The 23,105-nt window shown below is 37.2% G+C and overlaps 1 protein-coding gene and 1 long non-coding RNA gene across 3 annotated transcripts in view; one reads left to right on the top strand and one right to left on the bottom strand.

Moving 5' to 3' along the window:
• The window catches only part of CHRNB3 (cholinergic receptor nicotinic beta 3 subunit), a 38,420-nt gene extending 27,763 nt beyond the window's left edge, over positions 1-10,657 (bottom strand). Inside the window, exon 1 of the mRNA XM_074285040.1 lies at positions 10,514-10,657. Coding sequence (XP_074141141.1) covers positions 10,514-10,568 — 55 coding nt within the window. The 5' untranslated portion in view covers positions 10,569-10,657. The remainder of the gene's footprint in view (positions 1-10,513) is intronic.
• Positions 1,388-21,563, top strand: LOC141553274 (uncharacterized). Of its 2 annotated transcripts, XR_012485362.1 has the most exons (3): positions 1,388-1,617; positions 17,661-17,783; positions 21,412-21,563. It is a non-coding gene; the product is annotated as an uncharacterized LOC141553274 (long non-coding RNA). The 2 variants fall into 2 exon arrangements; XR_012485363.1 differs by lacking the exon at positions 17,661-17,783.
• Positions 21,564-23,105: the final 1,542 nt, after the last annotated feature.

Here is a 23,105-nt window from a genome sequence, read left to right as displayed (position 1 = left end):
GAATACAGAGAGGCTTGGAGAGACTTACATCAACTGATGCTGAGGGAAATGAACAGAACCAGAAGATCGCTGTACACTTCAATGTTGTATGAAGATGTATTCTGATGGAAGTGGAAATCTTCAACATAAAGAAGAGCCAACTCACTTCCACCTGATCAATGATGGACAGAAACAACTACACCCAGAGAAGGAACACTGGGAAGTGAATGTAAAATATTAGCACTACTGTCTATCTACCCAGGTTACTTATACTTTCGGAATCCAATACTTAATGTGCAACAAGAAAATTGGATTTACACACATATATTGTATCTAGGTTATACTGTAACACATGTAAAATGTATGAGATTGCCTGTCATCTAGGGGAGGGAGTAGAGGAAGGGAGGGGAAAATCTGGAAAAATGAATACAAGGGATAGTGTTATAAAAAAAAATTGTTCATGCATATATACTGTCAAAAAAGTATAATTATAAAATTAATTTTAAAAAAGATTTTGATAGGCTAGAATGGAGAGAAAATAGGCTAGAAGAAGGGAGGTTGCTTAAGAGGCTATTGTGATAGTCTAAATGAGAAAAACCTGAGCTGCAAGAAAGACCATGTGAATAGAGAAAGAGGTAAATGTAAGGGATGGTGATGATTTATCATATCAAATATTTTATTATTATTAGAATGTGATTATTATTCATGAGAATAACTTGATTTATATTGCACTTTGATGAGATGTTACGAAGGTAGAATTTATGACTTAACCACTGATTCCATAGGGTAGAAGGAAGGATCAAGGATAATTTCAAAGTTACAAAGCTGGTGCTGCCATCAATAGAAGAAAAGTGGATTTATGGGAGAAAAATGTCATTTTGGACATGTTAATCTGAGATGCCTAGGAGACAGCCAGGTAGAGTTATCCAAAAAGTGATACAGAACTAGAATTTCAGAGAGATTAAGGCTGAATATAGAGGTGGGCCTGGTATTAGGAAGGAAATTCAAATCTAGCCTCAAAAACTTTGCCAACTGTGTGATCTTGGGCAAGACCCAATCTCAGGCTGCCTCAGTTTCCTCATCTGTAAAATAGGAAAAATAATAGTACCTACCTCCCAGGATTGTAGTACAGATCCAATGAGATTACAATTAGAAAGCACTTAGCACAGTACCTGATACATAGTAAGTGCTATGTAAATGTTAACTATTATTATTTTAAAATTATATTTATTTTTGCTTAGAAATGATCATTAGAATTGATGAGGTCATCAAGAGAGATTGCAGAGAAAAAGGGAAGCAAATTTAGGAGGAGCTTGAGGGACACCCAGCCCACCCTTCATGAGAGGAAGAAGAAGGGTGATCTGACAATGAATTCTGAGAAGGAGCAGTCAGACAAGTAGAACAGGAACTAGGCTAGAAGAGTGTCATGGAGACTCAGAAGTGTATGAAGAATAAATAGAGTTTTCAACAGTATCAAACAGTGAGATCCAGAAGAATGAGGACTGAGAAAAAGACCTTGAATTTGGCAGTGGAGATGTCTGTGACTCTTGAAGAAAAGAGTTTCATTGAGTAGTGGGACCAGAAGCCAGACTGGAAGAGCTGAGAAATGAGTGGGAGGAAAAGAAATTGGAAGCAATGGTAAGTGGTTTTTTTCCTAGAATCTGGCTACAGAAAAGAAAAAATATATAGAACAGCTAAGATTTCTTTCTTTCTTTCCTTTTTTGGTAATTTAATAGTATTTTGTTTTTTCCGAGTGCATGTAAATATAGTTTTCAACATTCATTTTTATAAGATTTTGAGTTTCAAATTTTTCTTCCTTTCATTTCTTTCCCCCATCCCCAAGACAACAATCTTATATAAGTTAGACATGTACAAGCATGTTGAACATATTTCTCCCTTAGCCATGTTGTGAAAGAAAAATCAGAATAAAAGGAAAAACCATAAGAAAAAAAATTTTAGAAAGCAAAAACAGTTTGCTTCAATCTGCATTAAGACGCCATGATTCTTTCTCTGGATGTGGATAGCATTTCCATCATGAATCTTTTGGAATTGTCTTGGTTCATTGTATTGTAGAGATGAGCTAAGTCTACCATGGTTGAACATCCATATAATGCTGCTGTTACTGTGTACAATGTTTTCCTAGTTCTGTTCACTTCGCTTAGCATCAATTTATATAAGATTTCAGATTTTTCTGAAATCTACCTGTTCATCATTTCTTATAGCACAATAGTATTCCATTACATTTGCATATTACAACTTGTTTAACTAGTCCCCAATTAATATATATCCTCTCAATTTCTAATTCTTTGCCATCACAAAGAGAGCTGTTATAAATATTTTTGTACAAGAAGGTCCTTTTCCCTTTTTTAAGGATCTCTTTGGAATACAGATCTAGTAGTGGTATTACTGGATCAAAAGGTATGCACGATTTTATAGCCCTTTGGGCATAATCCCAAATTTCTCTCTAGAATGGTTGGATTATTGTGCCACAGTTCCCATTTATTGTCCTGTCTCAGTTTCCCCAATTACCCTGCCTTAGTTTCCCTAGTACCTACCTCAGTTTCCCTGAATTGTTCTACCTCAATCCTCTTGGTTTCAACCCCCCCCCCTTTTCCTGACCATTAGGACTGAGATAATTAGGGCTGTAGAGATTTGACAATCCAAAAGAGTCATAAAACTCCAGATGTCCTATCTCAAATATCCTAATTGGCACCCTCTATCTCTAAGTCCCAGACTTCCTGGCTCTAGTTGGACACCTCCTAAGTACTCCCAATTTGGAAGAATTTATGGTCCTACCCCCAACCTGTCAGAACCAGATTGATGGTCCCTCTTGGAGATTTCCGGTCACTAGAGTTTGAACTCCACCCCGCCCCGCTTTTGTCTACCCAAGCTTAGAGCCACATGTATATATATTTCATGGGAACTTCACATTAGCTGTTGGATTCTTTGAAACAAAAGTCTGATTCAGCCCTGGAACCAAAAATGAATCCTTTTGGTCCCAGAAAATCTTTCCCTCTCAGAAATCCAAATAAAATATTAAAAACTCTCTAATATCTATCTTGTCTCAATTTCTTCAGCATTAGAGGATCAGTTCACAACTCTACCAACAATGTATTAGCATCCCAGTTTTCCCACATCCTTGAAGAGAACCAATGACATCAGAAGGGTGATGTCTTTAGCTTATAGAGGATCGTTCTGTTTTACCCATAGGATATAGTCTACTGTCTCTTGGGTTGAATAGAAGATATAGATTTAGGAAGGTTAAGTGACTTACCCAAATTCATATAGTAGTAAGCATCAAAGGTGGGATTTGAATTTAGCTCTTCTGACATGAATGCTACTACCCTAGTAAACCACATAAAGGTTACCAGACTATCAGTTTCATGTGGACAACAGGAGAGCAGGAACTAAATATGAATGAAACTCATGTAACAATAGACTAGTGCTGGGCTCAGTGGGCTACTTTTTCTTACTAAGGAATCCCTATCTCAAGTTCTAGCTCATGCAAACTGTGTTCAATCCTAGGGGAGCTTGACTTCTGAAAGGGAAGGGTCAGACTCTTTTGCTTCACTGTCTCTCTCTTTCCCTCCTTACTTTAACCCCCCCCCAATCACTTAAAACTTATGTTTGCTTCCTATCTGTGATTTCCCCAAAAGGAAATAGAAAAGGAAATATTTAAAACACAAAAGATTAAAAAGTACACACTAGCAAAGACTTGAAATATCATATAATAACACTCAAATCTCATTATACTCTCTCAAAATATCAGTATTTAAAATATCAAAATATAAAATATATCATGGGACTACTGTACAATCATTTCACTTTCAACTCAGTTCTGTACTATTTGAATATCTACCTCAAGGTCTATGCCTTCTGGCAGGCCAGGGCTTAGCTTGGGCTCATACTCCTAACAATAGGAGTTTTCCCGTAGAAGAGTCAAAAAATTTCCCTGTACTGGCCAGAATTTAGAAGCTGAAGGACTCAGGATTCCCATTTATGGGGCTGCATTCATAGAAATCCATCTCAGGAACAATGTTTGCTCACCTATGCTTGGGGAAAGAAATACAAAACAGAAGGGGCAGCCAAGGGTCCAAAGTCCCTCAGATGCAAGCTTAACTAGATAGCACATGTGGTTATTGCCATATCTGAGTATCTACCAGATGTCAGAGATGAAAAAGGAGAACAAAATCTTCTCTCCACTATGGAGAGTTGAAGGGAATTTTCAAAGTTCCCATATACTCAGAAAAGAGGAAGAAGAAATCAAGAGCAGAATTGATTTTTCCCTTTGAGGAAAATGGTGATTCAGTGACCAATCCTTTTTGACTTACTCTCAAACCCTAAATTAATTCTGCGTGTGAATACCTTAAATAAGAAGGTTAGGTATTCCAAGTTCAGATACTATTAAGAGCTAATATTTACATAATGTTTACTATGTGCAGGTACTGTGCTTTACAATGATTATCTCATTTGATCCTCATAACAATTCTCAGAGTTAGATGCTATTATTATTCTCATTTTAAAGATGAAGAATTGAGGCAAACTGAGATGAAATGATTTTCCCAGAGTAACACAAGTAGTAAATGTCCGAGGTCAGATTTGAAGTCAGGTTTTCCTGACTTCAAGCTTGGCATTCTATTCACCTAGCTGCCTTTAATTGACAATTGCCTCTTCCCTCATGGAAGCCAACTGTAAGTTTGCTGGTGAGAGTATCTTTTTTTTTTTTTTTTTTTTTTTTTTTTTTTACCATTAGGGAAAATGCCCTGGATATATACATCTTACATCTACCCTTTTCAATTTAATTTAAAAAAAAAAAAAAGATTTAGTCAAGTCAACAAAATTGAGTCTTTTTTTTTCCCCTGAGGCAATTGGGGTTAAGTGACTTGCCCAGGATCACACAGCTAGTAAGTATTAAAAATTGGGTCTATTGTACAGAATTATTTACAATACAAAGCAGTGATTATTCAATATCTCTGCTCACTCAGGTTGACATAACTCTTAAATGACGGAGAGAATGCTGAACCACAATGCTATGTGTACCTGAATGAAGGAGACATCTTTTTTTCATGAATCTCTCCAATCCTACAATTTTCAACTAAGACAGTGACCTTTTTAGATTGAGGGAAGTGGTTGTGAGAGAGAAATGCCAACTTTAAAATAGCTAGCAGAGGTATATACATATAAGAGCATCAGCTCCACCAAATGTCCTCTGATTTCTAGTGCTTAAACCCCTGAAACTGGTACAAAAATATATTCTCCAAGGATAAAATCTAAGTTTGTTCCTTTTCCTGATTTGAGCTGAGATTTTTTCTTGCTTCCAAAGAACCCATTTACTCTAATGAGTTCTTGAGTTATTTGAATCTGCATAACCTTAATTTTTCTATATACTGCTTTGTTTGATAAATATTTTTACCAGCTATTTGTGAGTCCTTTATGTAACACCATAGGAGGATTACTGGTAATAGCAAGCTAGATAATACTTTTGCCCTTGGGGATGATCAGGGAAACTAGAATTTATGCTGTGTCCTGAAGAACTGTACCCCTAGACTATTAATATTCGAGGTATCAGTGGATAGATATAATTCTAATCTAAGATACCTTTTTGAAGATAGATGAGTAAAGAAGAAGTGCATAACTCCAGCCTTCCTCCTATTTCCCACAAAATGGCAATCACAGCATTTTATGGAGAAAGGTGAGTGGGATCCCAGATTAGATATCTATCCATCCCACATATGAGCTAATCTGTGGGGTTTTTGAGACAGCAATCACACATATCTATTATACATTTAATAAGGTATGTGCAAACATGGTCAGCATATGCCAATTCTCACATGTAGAATCTCAACTGAAAAATGATCTGCCACTGCTGTTGTAGTAGGTGTTGATAAGCTGTGTCATGCTGATTACTATATTTGAATATGTAGTATATAAGCTTGAAGTCAGTCTGTGGAAGTTAAAAATACCTTAATTTGTATTATATTTCTCAATGTCCTTCATTTTGATAAGAATGCCACAATAAGGTCTTTTAAATTCTATGACTTTTTTTTAATGGAAATAATTAAAGTATGATTATGGTAATCAGTTATAATTTTTAATGATTTAAATTATAAATTTTAATTTTTCTAAAAGATTTTTTGAGGGGATAATAATTTTTTTGTTAAAAAAGATGGTTTTCTTTGATCTCACAGTGTCTCTATTGAGTCTGTATCCCAAAGAGATCATAAAAAAGGAAAAGAACTCACATTTGCAAAAATGTTTGTTGCAGCTTTTTTTGCAGTGGCAAAGAAGTGGAAACTAAGTGGACACCCATCAGTTGGGGAATGATTGAATAATTTATTGTATATGAATGCGATGGAATATTATTGTTCTATAACAGGATGATTTCAGAAAGGCCTGGTAAGACTTACATGAACTGATGCTAAGTGAAGTGAATAGAACCAAGAGAACATTGTATACAGCAATAACAAGATTACGTGATACTCAACTGTGATGGACATAGCTCTTTTCAACAATGAGGTGATTCAAGGCAATTCCAATAGATTTGTGATGGAGAGAGCCATCTGCATCCAGAAACAGCACCATGGGAACTGAATGTGGATTGCAACACTTTTTTTGTTGTTGTTTGTTTGCTTTTTTCTTCTCATTTTTTTCCTGTTTTGATTTTATTTTTCTTGTGTAGCATGATAAATGTGGAAATATGTTTAGAAGAATTGCACATGTTTAACCTATACTGGATTGCTTGTTGTCTAAGGGAGGGGAGTGGGGGGAAAGGAGAGAGAAAAATTTGGAACACAAGATTTTGCATGGGTAAATATGAAAACTATCTTTGCATGTATTTTGACAATAAAAATATATTATCAAAAAAAGAGAAGATACTGCTATTTAATTTGGATACCACTGTCTTAGTTGAAAGTTGTATGATTTGAGAAACTCATGAAAAAAGAGATCAGCTGCTAGCTAACCTTCTGGAAATGAACCTCTTTCAACTTAGGTAGACTAGTCCTAGATGTTAGACATACAATCTGTGTCTGGGGATGTACTTGGATCCTTTCCAGTTTGGTAAAATCTGCTGGTATAGCCTTTGAGAACCAGTGCCTGCTCTAAATAATGAAAAAGCATTTGAGATTCCCAGTGCCTGGTACATAGTAGATGCTTAATGAAATCCTTGATTGATTGAAAGAAACTTTAGAAGTTGTCAAGCACTTTTCCTTCATTTTTTATTCAGAGAATATGATCACCATGAATCATGGGAATCCCTTTGTCTATTTTTTTCCTTATAATCTCCCTGTTCTGCTCCCCCATGCCAAAATCATAACTAGGTATTCTTTTATCTGAGGCAAAATCTGTTGAATGTAGTGGGGATCCAAAGAGAGCAGAAGTGACAATTCAGGTAAGTGTCTGGACGAGGGGACTAACAGTCCCTTAGAGAACCTGGATGTCGTCCCTATGAGGCTTAGAAGGAAGACAAGGCACCATGGCAATGATCTCCTATGGATGGCAGCCAAGGAATAGTTATAATACCCAGGGACATTGGACAGTGAGGGACCTAAGAGTATAATTGCAGATACAGTAATCACCACTAAAGAAAACGTTCTAAGTTTGCATTTACTCCAAATAGTCCAACATAGAACCATCTCTTGGTGAGCTTGTCTCCATTCCCTATATACTCCACTCTTCCTTCTCTTCCCTTGCCTCTTATCTGAACTGCATTTTTACCTATTGGTGGATTCCTTTAGGACCCAGCCTGGCAAACTCACAAGCTTCCCCAGGAAACAAAGCTCTCTTCTTCCTCTAGGGAGGTCACAGGCTTAGAAAATCCTCTGCCTGGAGCACCTGCTTCCTCCAGCAAGACCCACCAGGGCTCAGAAGGCTTGGCTGAACTGCCAAGCTTTTCTCTCCAAAGAATCTGAATCATGGAATTATTTAGTAGATAGCCTCAAGAGGCAGGATGCTGAAAGGCAGAGTGGGTCGTGAGGGGTGTGCCAGAGCTACTTTTATGGTTGCTATCCAGCAGGAGTTCAGCAAGCTTAGCTTCTGGAAACTTTCTCCTGGAAGCCAGCTGCTTTTGACTGAAGTGATAGCTATGGCTGGTTTTTCTTTTAGTTTTGATTTCGGTAACCCTAGCTACTTTAAGGAACATGGTGCGGTAGAAGATAGAAACCAGGCCTTAGGGTGATTCTAAATCTGCCTCAGAAACTAGCTATCAATGACATGGGGTAAATCACTATATCTTTTTGTGTTTCAGTTTCTTTATCTAATAAAGTGAAAGACCTATTCTTGAACTCCAAGGTCTCTTCTGGTTGTAAATCTATGCTTTCTCTACTGGACTACCACTTCCACCTTTTCCTGATCTTTCATTTTGGACTCCACCCTAAGATCCCTTCACTCCTTATAGGTGAGTTTTCACCTTACTTTGCTGGGATCTAGTCTTCCACTAACTATTATTCACCCTTCCTCCCACCTCTTTATGTGCTGTCCTCCCTTATTAGAATAATAACTTGAACAGCTTGATTGATTTACATGTTCATATTTGTGTCTCCAGAACTTACTACTATAACTGATACACTTTAAATGCTTAATAAATGGGAGAGGATTGGTTGAGCTAGATCATTTCTAAGTAACTATATAGGAATGTGTGGTTTGTGTGTGTGTCTGTGTAATGTTTAGCTGGGTGTCAGGCTGGAAGGGCATTAGCCCATCTTGAGCTCTATCCTACTATCGCTCAGCATGGAAGCTTTGATGGATTTCATTTTTCTGGCTTGGATCAATTAATTCTTCCCTCCTTCAGAAGGACTTTCCATTCCTGGGGGCTCACTATTTTGGCCACAGACTTAAGTGAGATCACCCAATTGGATGTAGCCCTACTGAGAGTCTGAACTGAGCTCAATTGATTTACCAGGGCCAGTCTCCCCAACAGCTGGATCTTCAAGCTTGTATTACCATGCCTACAATTCTATATAGTTCTGAAATTTTTATTACTTCGTGTACACAATGATGGCAGACACTACCTCAGATAACATCTCTAAAGGTCTTGGTTCTCCCATCTAGAGGAGATCATTCCTTCCTCAGCTCTCTCCTGCCTCTCTGGTCTTACCACTGGATTTTTCTCATCCTAATTCACATAATAGATAATGCTCACATGTCTCAACCCCCTTATTAAATTGTAAGCACCTGAGGGCAAGGACTGTGCCATTTTTCATCTTTGTACTCCTAACATGGTTCCCCTCAAACATCCATGTTTTCTTGATTTGAATGAATACAAAGACTAACTCCAGAAGGCAGTCCCTTCCCCCATTATAATGGATTACATTTATATAGAGCCTTAGGGTTTACAAAATTCATGCTGGAATGGAATAATCAAGATACTTCCCTAGCCTGATGGGGTCAGTAACAATGGACAACCCAACTCTTAGATCAAGTGCCTATGAACCATTTCTAATGTTCTTATGTAATACCTATTGTACAGAGGCATCAATATCCAAAGGTTTGAATTTTCTGTTATTGCTAGCCACAATACAATTTTCCCCCTAAAGAAAAAAAAAGCTAAGAATCTAGTTGTTTTATAAAATAGATAAACACCTAGGAACTTAGGAGAAAATTTATCGGAAATGCAAATAGCAAATTTACCTTAAAATCCACTTTTGATTTTGAAGGGCTACAATACAGCAAGTAAATACAGAAGTTGGCCAAATTTGATGATGTTTGAAAAAATAGAAAAAGTGATTTAGTTTTAAAAGTCAAGACACTGGAATATTAATAATGGCCTCTCCTCTTTTTCTCTCCTCCTTTTGCTTCTTGCTTTTCTGTTATTTTGCCTTATAATCCTCCCTCTTTGCCTCAGTGCTCTTCTGCTTTCAATAAATACGTATGCACATATGTGTAATAATTACAATAATAGGAGAGGGGATTTAAGTCAGATCTTTCTTACTCGAGGTCTATCACTTCATCTTCATTTATAGATACATGCATATCTGTGTTCATGTGTAACATGATACCCAACACACTTCAGATGTTTACATAGGTCTAAAAATAGATACAAGAAACCTACTTCTATGTCCTCACATAAATGGAAACAGTTATAGCCAGTAGATAAGTTACTGTACCAAACATAACATTCCAGCTTTTGAATGTCATTAGCATTTTTAGCAACTTTTGAAAAACTTTTTTTTAGAAAATGCATTATTGATTTTTAACATTATTTAAAAGATTTTTAAAAATTCCTTTTTAGCAACTTTTTTTTTCCAGTACAACCTCTCCCATTAAATTACCAACCCTGATTTAAAAGAAATATCATGAACCCAGGTTTCCCCAGGGCACCACAGAAGTTGTCAGAATTCTGGAATGGTTGATGATATCTTAAGAACAGTTAGGTTCCATGATACTGGCAATAGGATCCACACTTAACAGCTGCCACTCAAACTTCCTAGTAAACACATTCTAAGTACCCAACAGCATACATGCCAAAATGCTGCCTGCTTCCTTCTTAAACCATTCTACCATCCCACCCTCCTTTAAATGATCAAGTTACCCTTACCTGAGGGGTTGACAGCCAGGATGAGGAGTACCGGAAAAAAATCTGGTAACACCATGATATCTTCCAGTTTTTGGAAGGTAATCTTTTTCCTTTTCCCAAATCATAAATTCCCTTCCTAGAAAGGATTTTGAATAGAGAGTACTATCATTTCCAGTCAAAAGAGGAAGACTTGTACCTGAACAGATGGGTAAGAGGAATTCAAACTGTATCTCCCATCAGTCTGATGCATCTTAAAGCACATTTCATTGATTTCCAGGCAGCTGTCACGTCCTCTAAGTATCCCTGGGTCCTAACTCCTGACTTATTTATTTATTCCCTTACAAGGCTCTGCTGGGCAGGAGACCTTGTGAAGTTGGGAAAAACAGCTGTATCATGAGAGCTGGAAGGGGCATTACAAACCATCTCAGACTGTGGGATTTCTTCTTTTGGTTACAGATGTCTGAAGAGAGAAACAGAGTCTGTTCATCCTTTAGGAGTCCTGGAAGGAATGTCTAGGTAGTGTTCTTATATTAGCTTTTCTATTTGAGCTGGATTTTAAAAATAACTACTAAGTGTATGAGAATATGCTTAATACTGCTTCACAGTTCTGTGCTTCTCAAGGATTTTTATCCTATAGCCCCGCCCTGAGGTTCCCTGGGATTTCACCATGATCCCTTGCATTCCTTTTTTCCCAAAAGGAAAGTGGGTGATATTTCTACACTTTTGATAAGGGGAGAGTGATAATGAAGTCTTTCTATTTCATGTATTTCCAATTCTCACCTACTGCATGCCAGAACTGCAAGCACTAAAGGAATGAATGTTGAATGAATAAATGGGGTCTCTAAGTACTGACTGGTCCTAAAGGCCATACCCAAAGTTGGGGCTGGGAGAGGACCTGTCAATTTGCCAAAGAATCTCCTCCAGTTCACTACTAATTCCCTCTCTGGCCTCCCAACAATGACCTCTCTAAGCGTGTCTAATGCATAGGATGCTAGGCCTGGAATCAGGAAGGCCCATCTTTCTTGGGTTCAAATCTGCTCTGAGATGTTTACTAGCTGTGTGACCCAAGGCAAGTCACTTACTGCTGCTGGCCTTTATTTCCTAATTTAGAATAAAGAAATGGCAAACCAGTCCAGTATCTTTGCCAAGAAAACCCTAAATGAGGTCATGAAGAGTTAGAAATAACTGAACAAGCATGGTAAAGGGAAGAGCTATTATGCATTTAATGGATTTTAACACTCCAAAGATAGCTTGAGCTGTAGCTATTATATCAAAAAAAATGTGTACGGAGGGAATCTTGAACAGTATGAACTGAAGGACTCCACAGTAGGTGTGGAAGAAAGGCAAAGACCACCTGGAAAATAACAACATAGGGAAAGGATAGAAAGTAGTAGCTGGTCATACAGAGCGAATTAAAGAAGACATTGGCTGTTTTTCTGGGGACCAAAAGAAGGGTAAGTACAAGGATGGAATTGAATATGAGGAAGTAGCGAAAAAACATGGCCTGAGATTAAGAATAGTTAGCATTTGTTTCTTGCATTAAGGTTTGCAAAATATTGTACATGTCATCTCATGTTTTTTCCTACAACAACTTTAGAAAGGAGGCATTATTATTATTCCCATTCTATAGGTGAGTCTGTTACCCACAGTCACACAGCTGATAAATTTCTGAGGCAGAATTCGAACTCAGCTCTTCCTGACTCCAGGGCTGTATCCATTGCACTACTTAGCTGCTTGAACAGTTTTCTCCTTGGTAGGATAAATAGTTTCATACTAGGATAACAGAGAATATCTCACGAAGTTTACAGTTTTCAGTATTCAGTTTCTTACTTTTTTTTTCTTTTTTTTTTAAAGCTTTTTATTTTCAAAACTTATGCATAATTTTCAACATTCACCCTTGCAAAACCTTGTGTTCCAAATTTTTTCTCCCTCTCTTCCCCCACCCTCTCTCCTAGACAGCAAGCAATCCAATATATGTTAAACATGTGCAATTCCTCTATAAATATTTCTACAATTATCATGTTGAATAAAAAATATCAGATCAAAAAGGAAAAAATGAGAAAGAAAACAAAATGCAAGCAAACAAACAACAAAAAGAGTGAAAATACAAAAATATTTGTGTGGTTGTAGTTCACATTCAGTTCCCACAATCCTCTCTCTAGACATAGATGGCTCTCTCTATCACAAATCTAATGGATATGATCTGAATCACCTCACTCACTATTGAAAAGAGCCACATCCATCAAAACTGATCATCATATAATATTAATTTGCCATGTACAATGATCTGGTTCTGCTCATTTCACTCAGCATCAGTTCATGTAAATCTCTCCAGGCCTCTCTGAAATCATTCTGCTGATTGTTTCTTATAGAATAATAATATTCCATAGCATTTGTATATCATAACTTATTCAGACATTCTTCAACTGATGGGCATCCACTCAGTTTCCAGTTCTTTGCTGCTACACAAATTTTCGCACATGTGGGTCCTTTTCTTTTTTTCTGATTTCTTTGGGATACAGGCCCCATAGCGATTGGATCAAAAGATATGCACGAACTAGGAGATCATTATACACTTCAACAACAATACTATATGAGGATGTGTTCTGATGGAAGTGGATATCTTCAACTTAGAGAAGAGCTAATCCAATTCCAAATGATCAATGATGGACAGAATCAGCTACATCCAGAGAAGGAACACTGGGAAATGAGTGTAAACAGTTAGCATTTTTTGTTTTTCTCTCCAGGTTATTTTTACCTTCCCAATCCAATTCTTCCTTTGCAACAACAACAACAAAATTCAGTTCTGCATATATATATATTGTACCTAGGATATACTGTAACATATTTAATATGTATGGGAATGCCTGCCATCTAGGGGAGGGGGTGGAGGGAAGGAGGGGAAAAATTCAGAACAGAAGGGAGTACAAGAGATAATGTTGTAAAAAATTACCTATGCATATGTACTGTCAAAAATGTTATAATTATAAAATTAATAAAAAAAAGATATGCACACTTTGATAGTCCTTTGGACACAGTTTCATATTACTCTCCAGAATGGTTGGATCAGTTCACAACTCCACAACTAATGTATTACAGTTTCTACTTCTGTATACAAGTTCATATTCATACTTTTTTCATATTCATACTTCTTTGTTTGATACAAACCTACCTTTTAAATTGGCTCCTATTTTAGTAATGCCCAGTGGTCATCCTCAAATCAAAGGAAACTCCCTTCTACCCCAAATGGCTAGTTCAGAATCCAAATATTACTCAGGCATAAAACCATAACTCATGAGCCCCCACTCATGTCTTTACCTTTAATACCCAGAGGACATGATGAATGCAAAAGCAAATATATTTAAGAAACTAGTACAGTAGGAAAAGCAACAATAAAACATTTCACAGGAATAAACCATTTCCCTTAAATCAGAGGCAACACAGTCTCCCAAGTTGCACAGTGTCAGTTTGAAGAGTGGATACTTGTAGGGAACACATGTATAAAGGCACAGCAAAGGAAACCTTGAGAGGGGACAACTAATATGGTGGGGTATTGGTGATCAGGAAAAAATGTGGAAAGAGCACATACCCGGGAGGCAATTCACTTCTCCACAGGGTTACAGACATCTGCTATCTTGTCCTTCAAAATTCAGTCTCCACTTGATAAAACTCCATCAAGCACATTATCCCTCTTAGTTGCTACTACACTGCCAAAAGTCATCAGCTGGACCCACATTCTCCATTGAACACTGCTCAGTTGGATGCATAGTAGGATTTCTGGTTCAGTTGAAATTTATGGTTCTTTCTTTAAAGAAAGGGCAAGTGCAGCCAGTTCTTTCAGGTTCTATAAAGCTTGTAAGGCTTTGTCTAGTTCTTTTAGAAAGTGCAGAAAACTTCTGCCTCAGGGCCCTAACAGTCTTGGCTCTAGAGACTTCTCCCACCTCCCCAGTAGGAGATTGTCAGTCCCAGGTGCCAAGTTCTTTAGAACAAAGAACAGAGAACTCCTCATTTCCAGCTCTCTAATAACCTTAGGCTTAGTTTTTCCTTTGTTTCCTCCCTATTCTAGGGCCTGGATCCCTCTGCCCAAAACCTCAGGCTAATTTATGACAAGAATTTAATATACTTCCTAGTTTTTAATCCAGCATAGGGAGGAAACACAAGCCACTTGAAGGCTATGTTGTAATCCATGTAATAGTTATTTGCTTAACAATTTCCAAATATTTCTGGGATTCAGTAACTTCCAACTTTCAAATTTTTACTTCTCTTCCATTTTCCCATGTGGGTGAATAGACAAAGGGGCACTAGGCCAGGGGCAAGGTCACTGTGTCTCCTACCAACCAAATCTGTATTCTTGGCCTGTCTGGTATATACAAATTTAAAAGCCATCTTAAAGCTGCTCAGATATTCTATACCTATGATATCTTTATCAGGTGAGAATGCCTCTTTATAGAATCATTCCATCATCCAATGACCAGACACCACTGATTTAGTCAATCAAAATTATAAATTAGATCTAAATTAAATGAAAGTTGAGGAAACCACTTGGGAAATATCTAATGATTAATTGTAGAGAATCAATCATAGTTGGTGGGATTTTAAATAAAATAGCAAGCTGTTTGGGAACAAGAAATTTCAATAACAAGCCCACCTAATGGTGGAGCAGCTCTAGCCAAGCTCCTGAGAGGGAATTGGTTGGTAGAGATAAGCAGGGAAAATCTTTCTTTTCCTGTTGGTAAGAGTGTGAAACTGTGTTCCCTTTAATCTGTAAAATTATTACTCTGAAATTGTATCCCCTTTTGATTTGTAAAAGAAGAGAGATCTGGGTCTCCCAGGCTCCAAAGAATCTAGAAAGAAGGCACATCTTCCCAGATGGAGATAAGCAGTATCATTCACATTGATCTTTTGAGGAGGCGCATCCTCATTCTATTTTCATTCATTTGGGAGATCCTGGTCTGACAATCATTTCAAACTGCCTCCAGATCTGCTCATAAAATAGGTTTTTGTTCACTCATTCTTTGCAGAATGTCCAAAGTAGTATGCTTTGTCTCTTTGGCATAGTTGCCAGGATTCCTGCAACATTCTTTTCTTAGGGCCAGCCTCCATTTCCCTAACAGGACTTTGCCACTCAGAAGTCAGTCTTCCTAGCAAAGCTAAATTCTCATCCAACAATAAACTTCCCTTTTTGCCACTTAATATTTCGGGTTCAGGGGCAGCTAGATGGCGCAGGGGATAGAGCACCAGCCCTGAATTCAGGAGGACTGGAGTTCAAATCTGTTCTCAGACACTTAATACTTCCTAGCTGTGTGACCCTGGGCAAGTCACTTAACCCCAGCCTCAGGGGGAGAAAAAAATATTTCCGGTTCGTGAATTCTTTCACGAAGGACCTGCACCTACCAGAAAAGGATTACCACAACTCTCTGCACTGCCACTAAACTCATCATTCTCTCTCCTTTGGTCAGAGGAAAACCTTGTAACCTTCAAAAGCTCAGAATATTCAGACTTCTCATGGCACCCTAGAATAGTGATAATTACTAGCAACATCTGCACTGGTATACAGGGACAAACTAAATACCAAATATAGGCAGCCTCAGGACTCTATAAGGATGCAGAAAGTTAGGGACATATCAGGAGTATTTCATGAAAGCTCCCCAAAGAAGTACTTCCATCCAGGTAGGAGCTGGGGGTTACTCTTTTCCAAATAAGCTTTTAGCTTGGATCCACTTTCTCTGGACTCTATATACTTTGTTTTGTTTTGTTTTTTTGAGAAGCAATTGGGGTTGAGTGACTTGCCCAGGGTGACACGTCTAGTAAATATTAAGGGTGTGAGGCCGGATTTGAACTCAGCCCTGACCAGGTATGGCGCTCTATCCACTGTGCCATCTAGCTGCCCTAACTCTATATACTTGTGAAAGAGTGTGCCCTAAATTTTGGGGGAAATGATTTTGTGCCAACTGTTCTTTCTATACTACTTTAGTAAATACCCATCTCTAAAAGTTAGTTAACTGGCTGACTAATTGATAATTTATGAGGAGCTCAACATGGGGAACTTGTGAGTGATAATATTACTTCCCTGACTCTTCAGAGTTACCACTAATTCCTGAGAGGAGACCTAAGAATTGGCCCAATCTACTCATCTGAATAGGAGTTGGAGTACCAAGCTCAGAGTTGTTGCAGTAGGAAGTTAAGGATTCAGAGTAGGAAGAAATGAACTCTGGGCATGGGGATGTAGAGTAGGGAACCACCTGTGAAATGATGGAATGTTGGGTATTGGGAACATCCAGCAGATCAGCTGAAATGGATATGGTTTAAAAAAGGGCAATATGAAATTCAGACTCTAGTAGAAAGGTCAATTGGGAGCCATATTGTAAAGGACTTTAAATGTATTTTATCCTAAAGATGGCATAGAGACTGAGTAAATATTTTTGAATAGGAGAGTGACATGGTCATGTTTGTGTTTTAGAAAAATACAACTGGCAACTTTGAAAAGATGAATTGAAGAGAAGAATGAACAGAAACAGGGATACTCATTAAGAGATTAATTAACATTATGTAAATCGCAAGAGTTAGCTGGCCTTTGCAATAAAAAAATAAAAAACAAAAACAAAACAAAAAAGGAACACAGAAAACATAAAATTCAGAATTGGAAGGAATTTTAAGAGAAAAAACCTGGGACCTAGAATGATCATATACCTGATAATGCACCTTTTCTGCTACATATCTTTTTGCTTTATGTAATGAATCATTTTTCTGAACTTCTCATGGTTAGATTTCATACTCCATTCCCCAAACCTGAGGACAAATGGATAGACTTGCAAGCATGATTTTAAAGCAAGCCCAACAATTAGCTCTCCAGAACAAATAAATAAATAAATAAATGTACTTTATCGTGTTGCTCCAGGTTTAATAACCACCTCCCTGATATGCTAACTTTCCCTAACGAAACGTGTAATTATTGGTTAATTATATACAATCCTGGGCTCAGAACAGAAACATTAATATAGACAATCCCTATATTATAGTTTATAGCAATGTACAACCTACCCATTATAAACTGTTTAATAACAAGTCAGTGTCCAGTAGACAAGGCTGCCACTTTTAGTCTATATTTTCTTCAATACTTCAAAGTTTTAAAATTTAATCTGTGTGGTTATTTCCTTCACAATCACAGATCACAACGTCCCTCCACTTTTGTAGAAGGTGTCTGAGAGCTGCTTTGGAAGAAGAACTCATCACTGTATGTGCAGGCTGTGACATGAACACTTAGCTAAGTTAGTCCTTGGACAGTAAAAATGTATGTGGTCATCAATGTCCATGTTTTTTTATGATAGCTTTTTATTTTTCCAAAGACATGCAAAGATAGTATTCAACATTCACCTTTGCTAAACCTTGTGTTCCAAATTTTTCTTCTTTCCCACCTCCTCCCATAGACAGCAAGCAATCCAATATAGGTTAAAAATGTATAATTCTTCTAAACATTTCTATATTCTTCATAGTGTGCAAGAAAAATCAGATCAAAAGGGAAAAAGTGAATAAGAAAAAGAAAACAAGCAAAGAGACAATACCACCACAATAAAAGGTGAAAATACTGTTCTTTGATCCACATTCAGTCTTCATACTTCTGTCTCTGGATATAGATGGCTCTTTCTATTGCAAGTCGGTTGGAATTGCCTTGAATCATCTCCTTGTTGAAAAGAACCAAGTCCATCACAGTTAATCACCACATAATCTTGTTGTTGCCAAGTATAATGTTCTCTTGGTTCTATTCACTTTACTTAGCATCAATTCGTAAATCTTTCCAGGCTTTTATGAAATCAGTCTGCTTGTCATTTCTTATGGAATGGCGATATTTCATTACATTCATATACCATAATTTATTCAACTATTCTCCAACTGATGGGCATCCACTCAGCTTTCAGTTCCTTGCTACTACAAAAAAGGCTACTACAAACATGTGGGTTCTTTTCCTTCTTTTATAATCTCTTTGGGATACAGACAGCAGTAGAAAAACTGTGGAATCAAAGGGTATGTACAAACTTTGGGCATAGTTCCAAATTGCTCTCCAGAATGGTGGGATCAGTTCACAACTCCATCAAGAATGTATTAGTGTTTCCAGTTTATCATGTCCCCTCCAACATTTATCATTATTTTTCCTGTACCTTAGCCAATCTGAGAGATGTAAAGTGCTACCTTCACTCTACCTCAGAGTTGTCTTAATTTGCATTTCTCTAATCAATAGTGATTTAGAGCATTTTTTCATATGACTAAAAATGGCTTTAATTTCTTTGTCTGAAAATTGTTCTGATGGGAAATGAACATGCAAAAAATGTACTAACAAGTTTTATACAGTATTAAAAGAAAATAATTTTCAGAGGGAAAGCACTGAGAATAGAAGGCAATTAGGAGACAGCCGTGAAGAGGGGGACAACTCCAGGCATGCAGAGCAACCAGAGAAAATGATTAGAATTGAGAGAAGGTAACTTTGGTTAAATATTTGTGTTTGTCTGTCATGCACAGAGCCAGCTTTCTTTTTCTTTGACAGTTAATAAAATCAGGAAAACCTAAAGTTAAAGGGAGCTTAGAGGTTATCTAATCTAATTAGATTTGATTAGATTAGATAACCCTGATTTGAATCATAAATTTCCCCTTTAAAAAAAAAAACAACACATAGAAGTTCATCAGCTTAGAATAAGTCATTCTCCCAGTCTCAGAAGTATATTACATTGCTGTCAACATTAATTAAGTAGATGAAAATGAAGACTTAGAAGCTGTAGCTATGTTAGAGTATACATACATTTTTATGGAAAAAGTATAAGATTTATAGAATATTACAGGTGAAGGGGTCTCAGAGCCCATTTAGTTCTAACTACTCATTTCTTAGAGGGGAATAGAGTACTAAATTTAGAGACAAAACGAATCCTGTTCACAGTAATATTGTGCAATGATCAACGATGATAGACTTAGCTTTTCTCATCGATGCAATGATCCAAGACAATTCCAAAAGACTCATGATGGAAAATGTTATTCACATCCAGAGAAAGAACTATGGAGTCTGAATGAAGATCAAAGCACATTATTTTCATCTTTTTGTTTTGTTTTGTTTTGTTTTCTCATAGTTTTTCCCTTTTGTTCTGATTCTTCATTCATAATAGGACTAACATGGAAATATGTTTATTGAGATTGTATGTATATAACCTATGTCAGATTGCTTTGCCATTGGGGGGATGGAAGGGAGGGAAGAAAGAAGAAAAATTTAGAATTCAAAATCTTACAAAGTGAATATTGGAAATTATCTTTTTAAAAGTTAATTAATTAATTAATTGATTTTTTTGCTGAGGTAATTGGGATTAAGTGACTTTCCCAGGGTCACACAGCTAGGAAGTGTTAAGTATCTGAGGTCAAATTTGAACTCAGGTCCTCCTGACTTCAGGGCTGGTCCTCTATCCACTGCACCACATAAGTTGCCCCTGGAAACTATTTTTACATATAATTTGGAAAACAAAACAAAATAAAACATCAGTAAGTGGGGAAAAAAACACAACAAAATACTGAGTTTTTATCTGCTATTTCCTATCTGTGTGACTTTGAGAAAAAATTAAACTTCAGTTTCCTCTTCTGTAAAATAAAGATTTGACCAGATATTCTTAAATGTCTGTTCCTTCCAGTTTTAGAACCTGTACTCCTAGGACCAGAGCCTCTTGATTTCAAATTTACTACCATTTTTGTGAGAGGCTTCCCTCATCAGCAAGGAGGAGCACTTTAAATTTCTTATAATGACCAGTGATTTAAAAATACATTTTTGTTCCTATCTTTTGTTTTTATTTCACCTATATTTCTGCCAGAATCCATCCTCCTATCAGCTTTTAGAGACCAATCCCTTAAAAAAAAAAAGGATTTTGAGACTCACTGGGTTGCCTAATAGACACAGAAATATGGATGAAAAAAACTGGGTCAAAGGTTGCCAGAACCAACGGCTCTATCAGGCCCTTGAGAATCTTGTCCCAAATTGATTTACATATCATCCAGGGAAATTATGGGGGCTGAAAAGAAATTTATCTTCCTAGCTCTATCTCCCCTTCTTTGCCATTTTTGTTAAGTGGAGATTCCAAGGTTATTTGAAGGGATTCAAGCTAATAAACCGGGATAAAGCAGGAGATGACAAAATATATGTAAAGAACTTTGCAAAGTGTGAAGCTTACTTACATCATCATCATCATCATCATCATCATCATCATCATCATCATCATCATCATCATTGTTATTGTTATTTTTAAACCTCAAGTCCAATAGGACACTGAAATCAGGGATTCTAACCTAGTAAGAGATGAGGCTGCTAGGTAGTGCTGGAGTGGTGGAGTCAGGAAGACTCATTTTCCTGATTTCAAATCTGACTTCAGATTTTCCTTCCTTCCTTCCTTCCTTCCTTCCTTCCTTCCTTCCTTCCTTCCTTCCTTCCTTCCTTCCTTCCTTCCTTCCTTCCTTCCTTCCTTCCTTCCTTCCTTCCTTCCTTCCTTCCTTCCTTCCTTCCTTCCTTCCTTCCTTCCTTCCTTCCTTCCTTCCTTCCTTCCTTCCTTCCTTCCTTCCTTCCTTCCTCCCTTCTTCCCTCCCTTCCTCCCTCCCAGATACTGGAGTGTTTGCTTTTTTTTTTTTTTTTTTTTTTCCAGTGGCTCATTTTACAGATGAGAAAACTGAGATAAATAGAATTAAAAGCCTTGCCCAGAGTCACACAACTAATAAGTGTCTGAGGTCACATTTGAATTCGTAACTCCAGACCAGGTGCTCTATCTATTGCATTCCCTAGCTGCCTGTTTACTTATATACTTTTTGCTTTGAGAAATAATAGGATTGCAGAACCACAGATCTACAGTTGGAAAGAAATTTAGGAACTTTCTAATCCAATTTCTTCATTTTTTTAATTATAGAAAACAGACTCAGAGAGGAGGAGACTTCCCTGAAAGTCATAAAGTGATAAGTGGCAAAACTGAGCTTTGAACCCAGGTCCTCCGAGCTCCGATCTGTCAGCACTTCCTGATGGGGTCTCTGATTGGCTGGTAAAATAAAGACGTTAATGAGATCTTGTGAGCTGTGGTTTTACGTTGCTACTGACTCTTATTTGCAAAATATCTCAGACCCGATTAATCAATTAATTAATTAATTAATTTTTTTTTTTTTTTGCTGAGGCAGTTGGGGTTAAGTGACTTGCCCAGGGTCACACAGCCAAGAAGTGCTAAGTGTCTGAGGATAGATTTGAACTCAGGCCCTCTTGACTTCAGGCTGGTGCTCTATCCACTGTACCACCTAGACAACCCAAGCCATCGGTTTCATTGAGAGGCAGCTGGGGGACATAGTGGACAGAGACTGAATCTTGAGTCAGGAAGATTGGAATTGAGATTTATCTTCAGCTCTGTGGGAATAACTCACTTAGACTAATTTTCCTAAGTTCAAATCTGGCCTCAGGCACTTACTAGCTGTGTAACTCTGGGCAAGTCACTTACCCTACAAAGTTCAAGTTTCTCATCTTTAAAATGGGATGATAATATTACCTCCCTCCCATGGTTGTAGTGAGAATAAAATGAGAAAGTGTTTGTAAAGTATTCAGCAAACCTTAACGTTCTTCTAAATAATAATTTTATTAATTTAAGAGAACAGGTTTTTTTGTTATTTCTTGAGTATGATCTTATGGGACTGGGGCTCAGATGTAAGGGGAATAGAATTTAGAGCTGGAAAAGGCCTTAGAGGACCAACTCTCCATTTTACAGATAAGAAAACTGAGTCCCAGAGGTCAAGAATCAAAGCCAGGTCTTTCCCTCCAAACTGCATTATCTCCAAATTGATTTCACTGGATAAACATGAGGGTGTTTCCTTTATAATTTTGCTTAGGCTTTCCTTAAAATTTCATTACTATGGAAGAATAAAATGTGAGAAATAACGGAATAAGAAAAAGGTCTGCCCTGTGGGACTTGGTTACCACCTAGTGGTTTTTTGTTGTAACTACAAATATTCACATTCCCCCTTCACATATCTGTACTCTATGATTCTGGTATCATTTTAACAGAACAAACTCCAGAGACAGAACTTCTGGGTTTGAGTTAGCAGACTAGCCCTCCTTCTCCAGTGTCTGTCAGCTGCTTTCTCTCTCTTGCACACTTTCTCCATTAAAATTTTTGAGCAAATATATTATTACTCTTTTATAACTTAAATTCTTGGTTCCACACAAGCTTGATCCAAGTCAATATTTTTAAAAAGCAAATTACACATCCAGGACACTCTGCTAAGCACCTGGGATACAGACATCCTAAATTATTTTTCTTTGCCCTGAAGATAGAAAAAAGTTTGTAACTTATCTGGGAAGAACAGAGAATACGAGATATAACTTAAAAACATGCAAGATCATAGGATCATAGATGAAGGGGACCACAGAGGCTGTCAAGTCCAAGCCCCTCATCTTACAGATGTTAACCGACTTGCCTAAGACCATAAAAATAATAAGGGAGCCCTGAATTAAACAAATAAACAAGTATTAGGATAATGATACAAAATAGAAATGCTTTAAGATTTAAGAAAAGAGCTGGGCAAAGAGAGGTTTATGGAGAAACTGGACATCCAGAAATTCTGA

Source organism: Sminthopsis crassicaudata, chromosome 2 (assembly GCF_048593235.1).
Source record: "Sminthopsis crassicaudata isolate SCR6 chromosome 2, ASM4859323v1, whole genome shotgun sequence".
NCBI lineage: Eukaryota > Metazoa > Chordata > Mammalia > Dasyuromorphia > Dasyuridae > Sminthopsis > Sminthopsis crassicaudata.
Note: the sequence above shows the minus strand (reverse complement) of the source record. Positions and strands in the feature narration are given on the sequence as shown.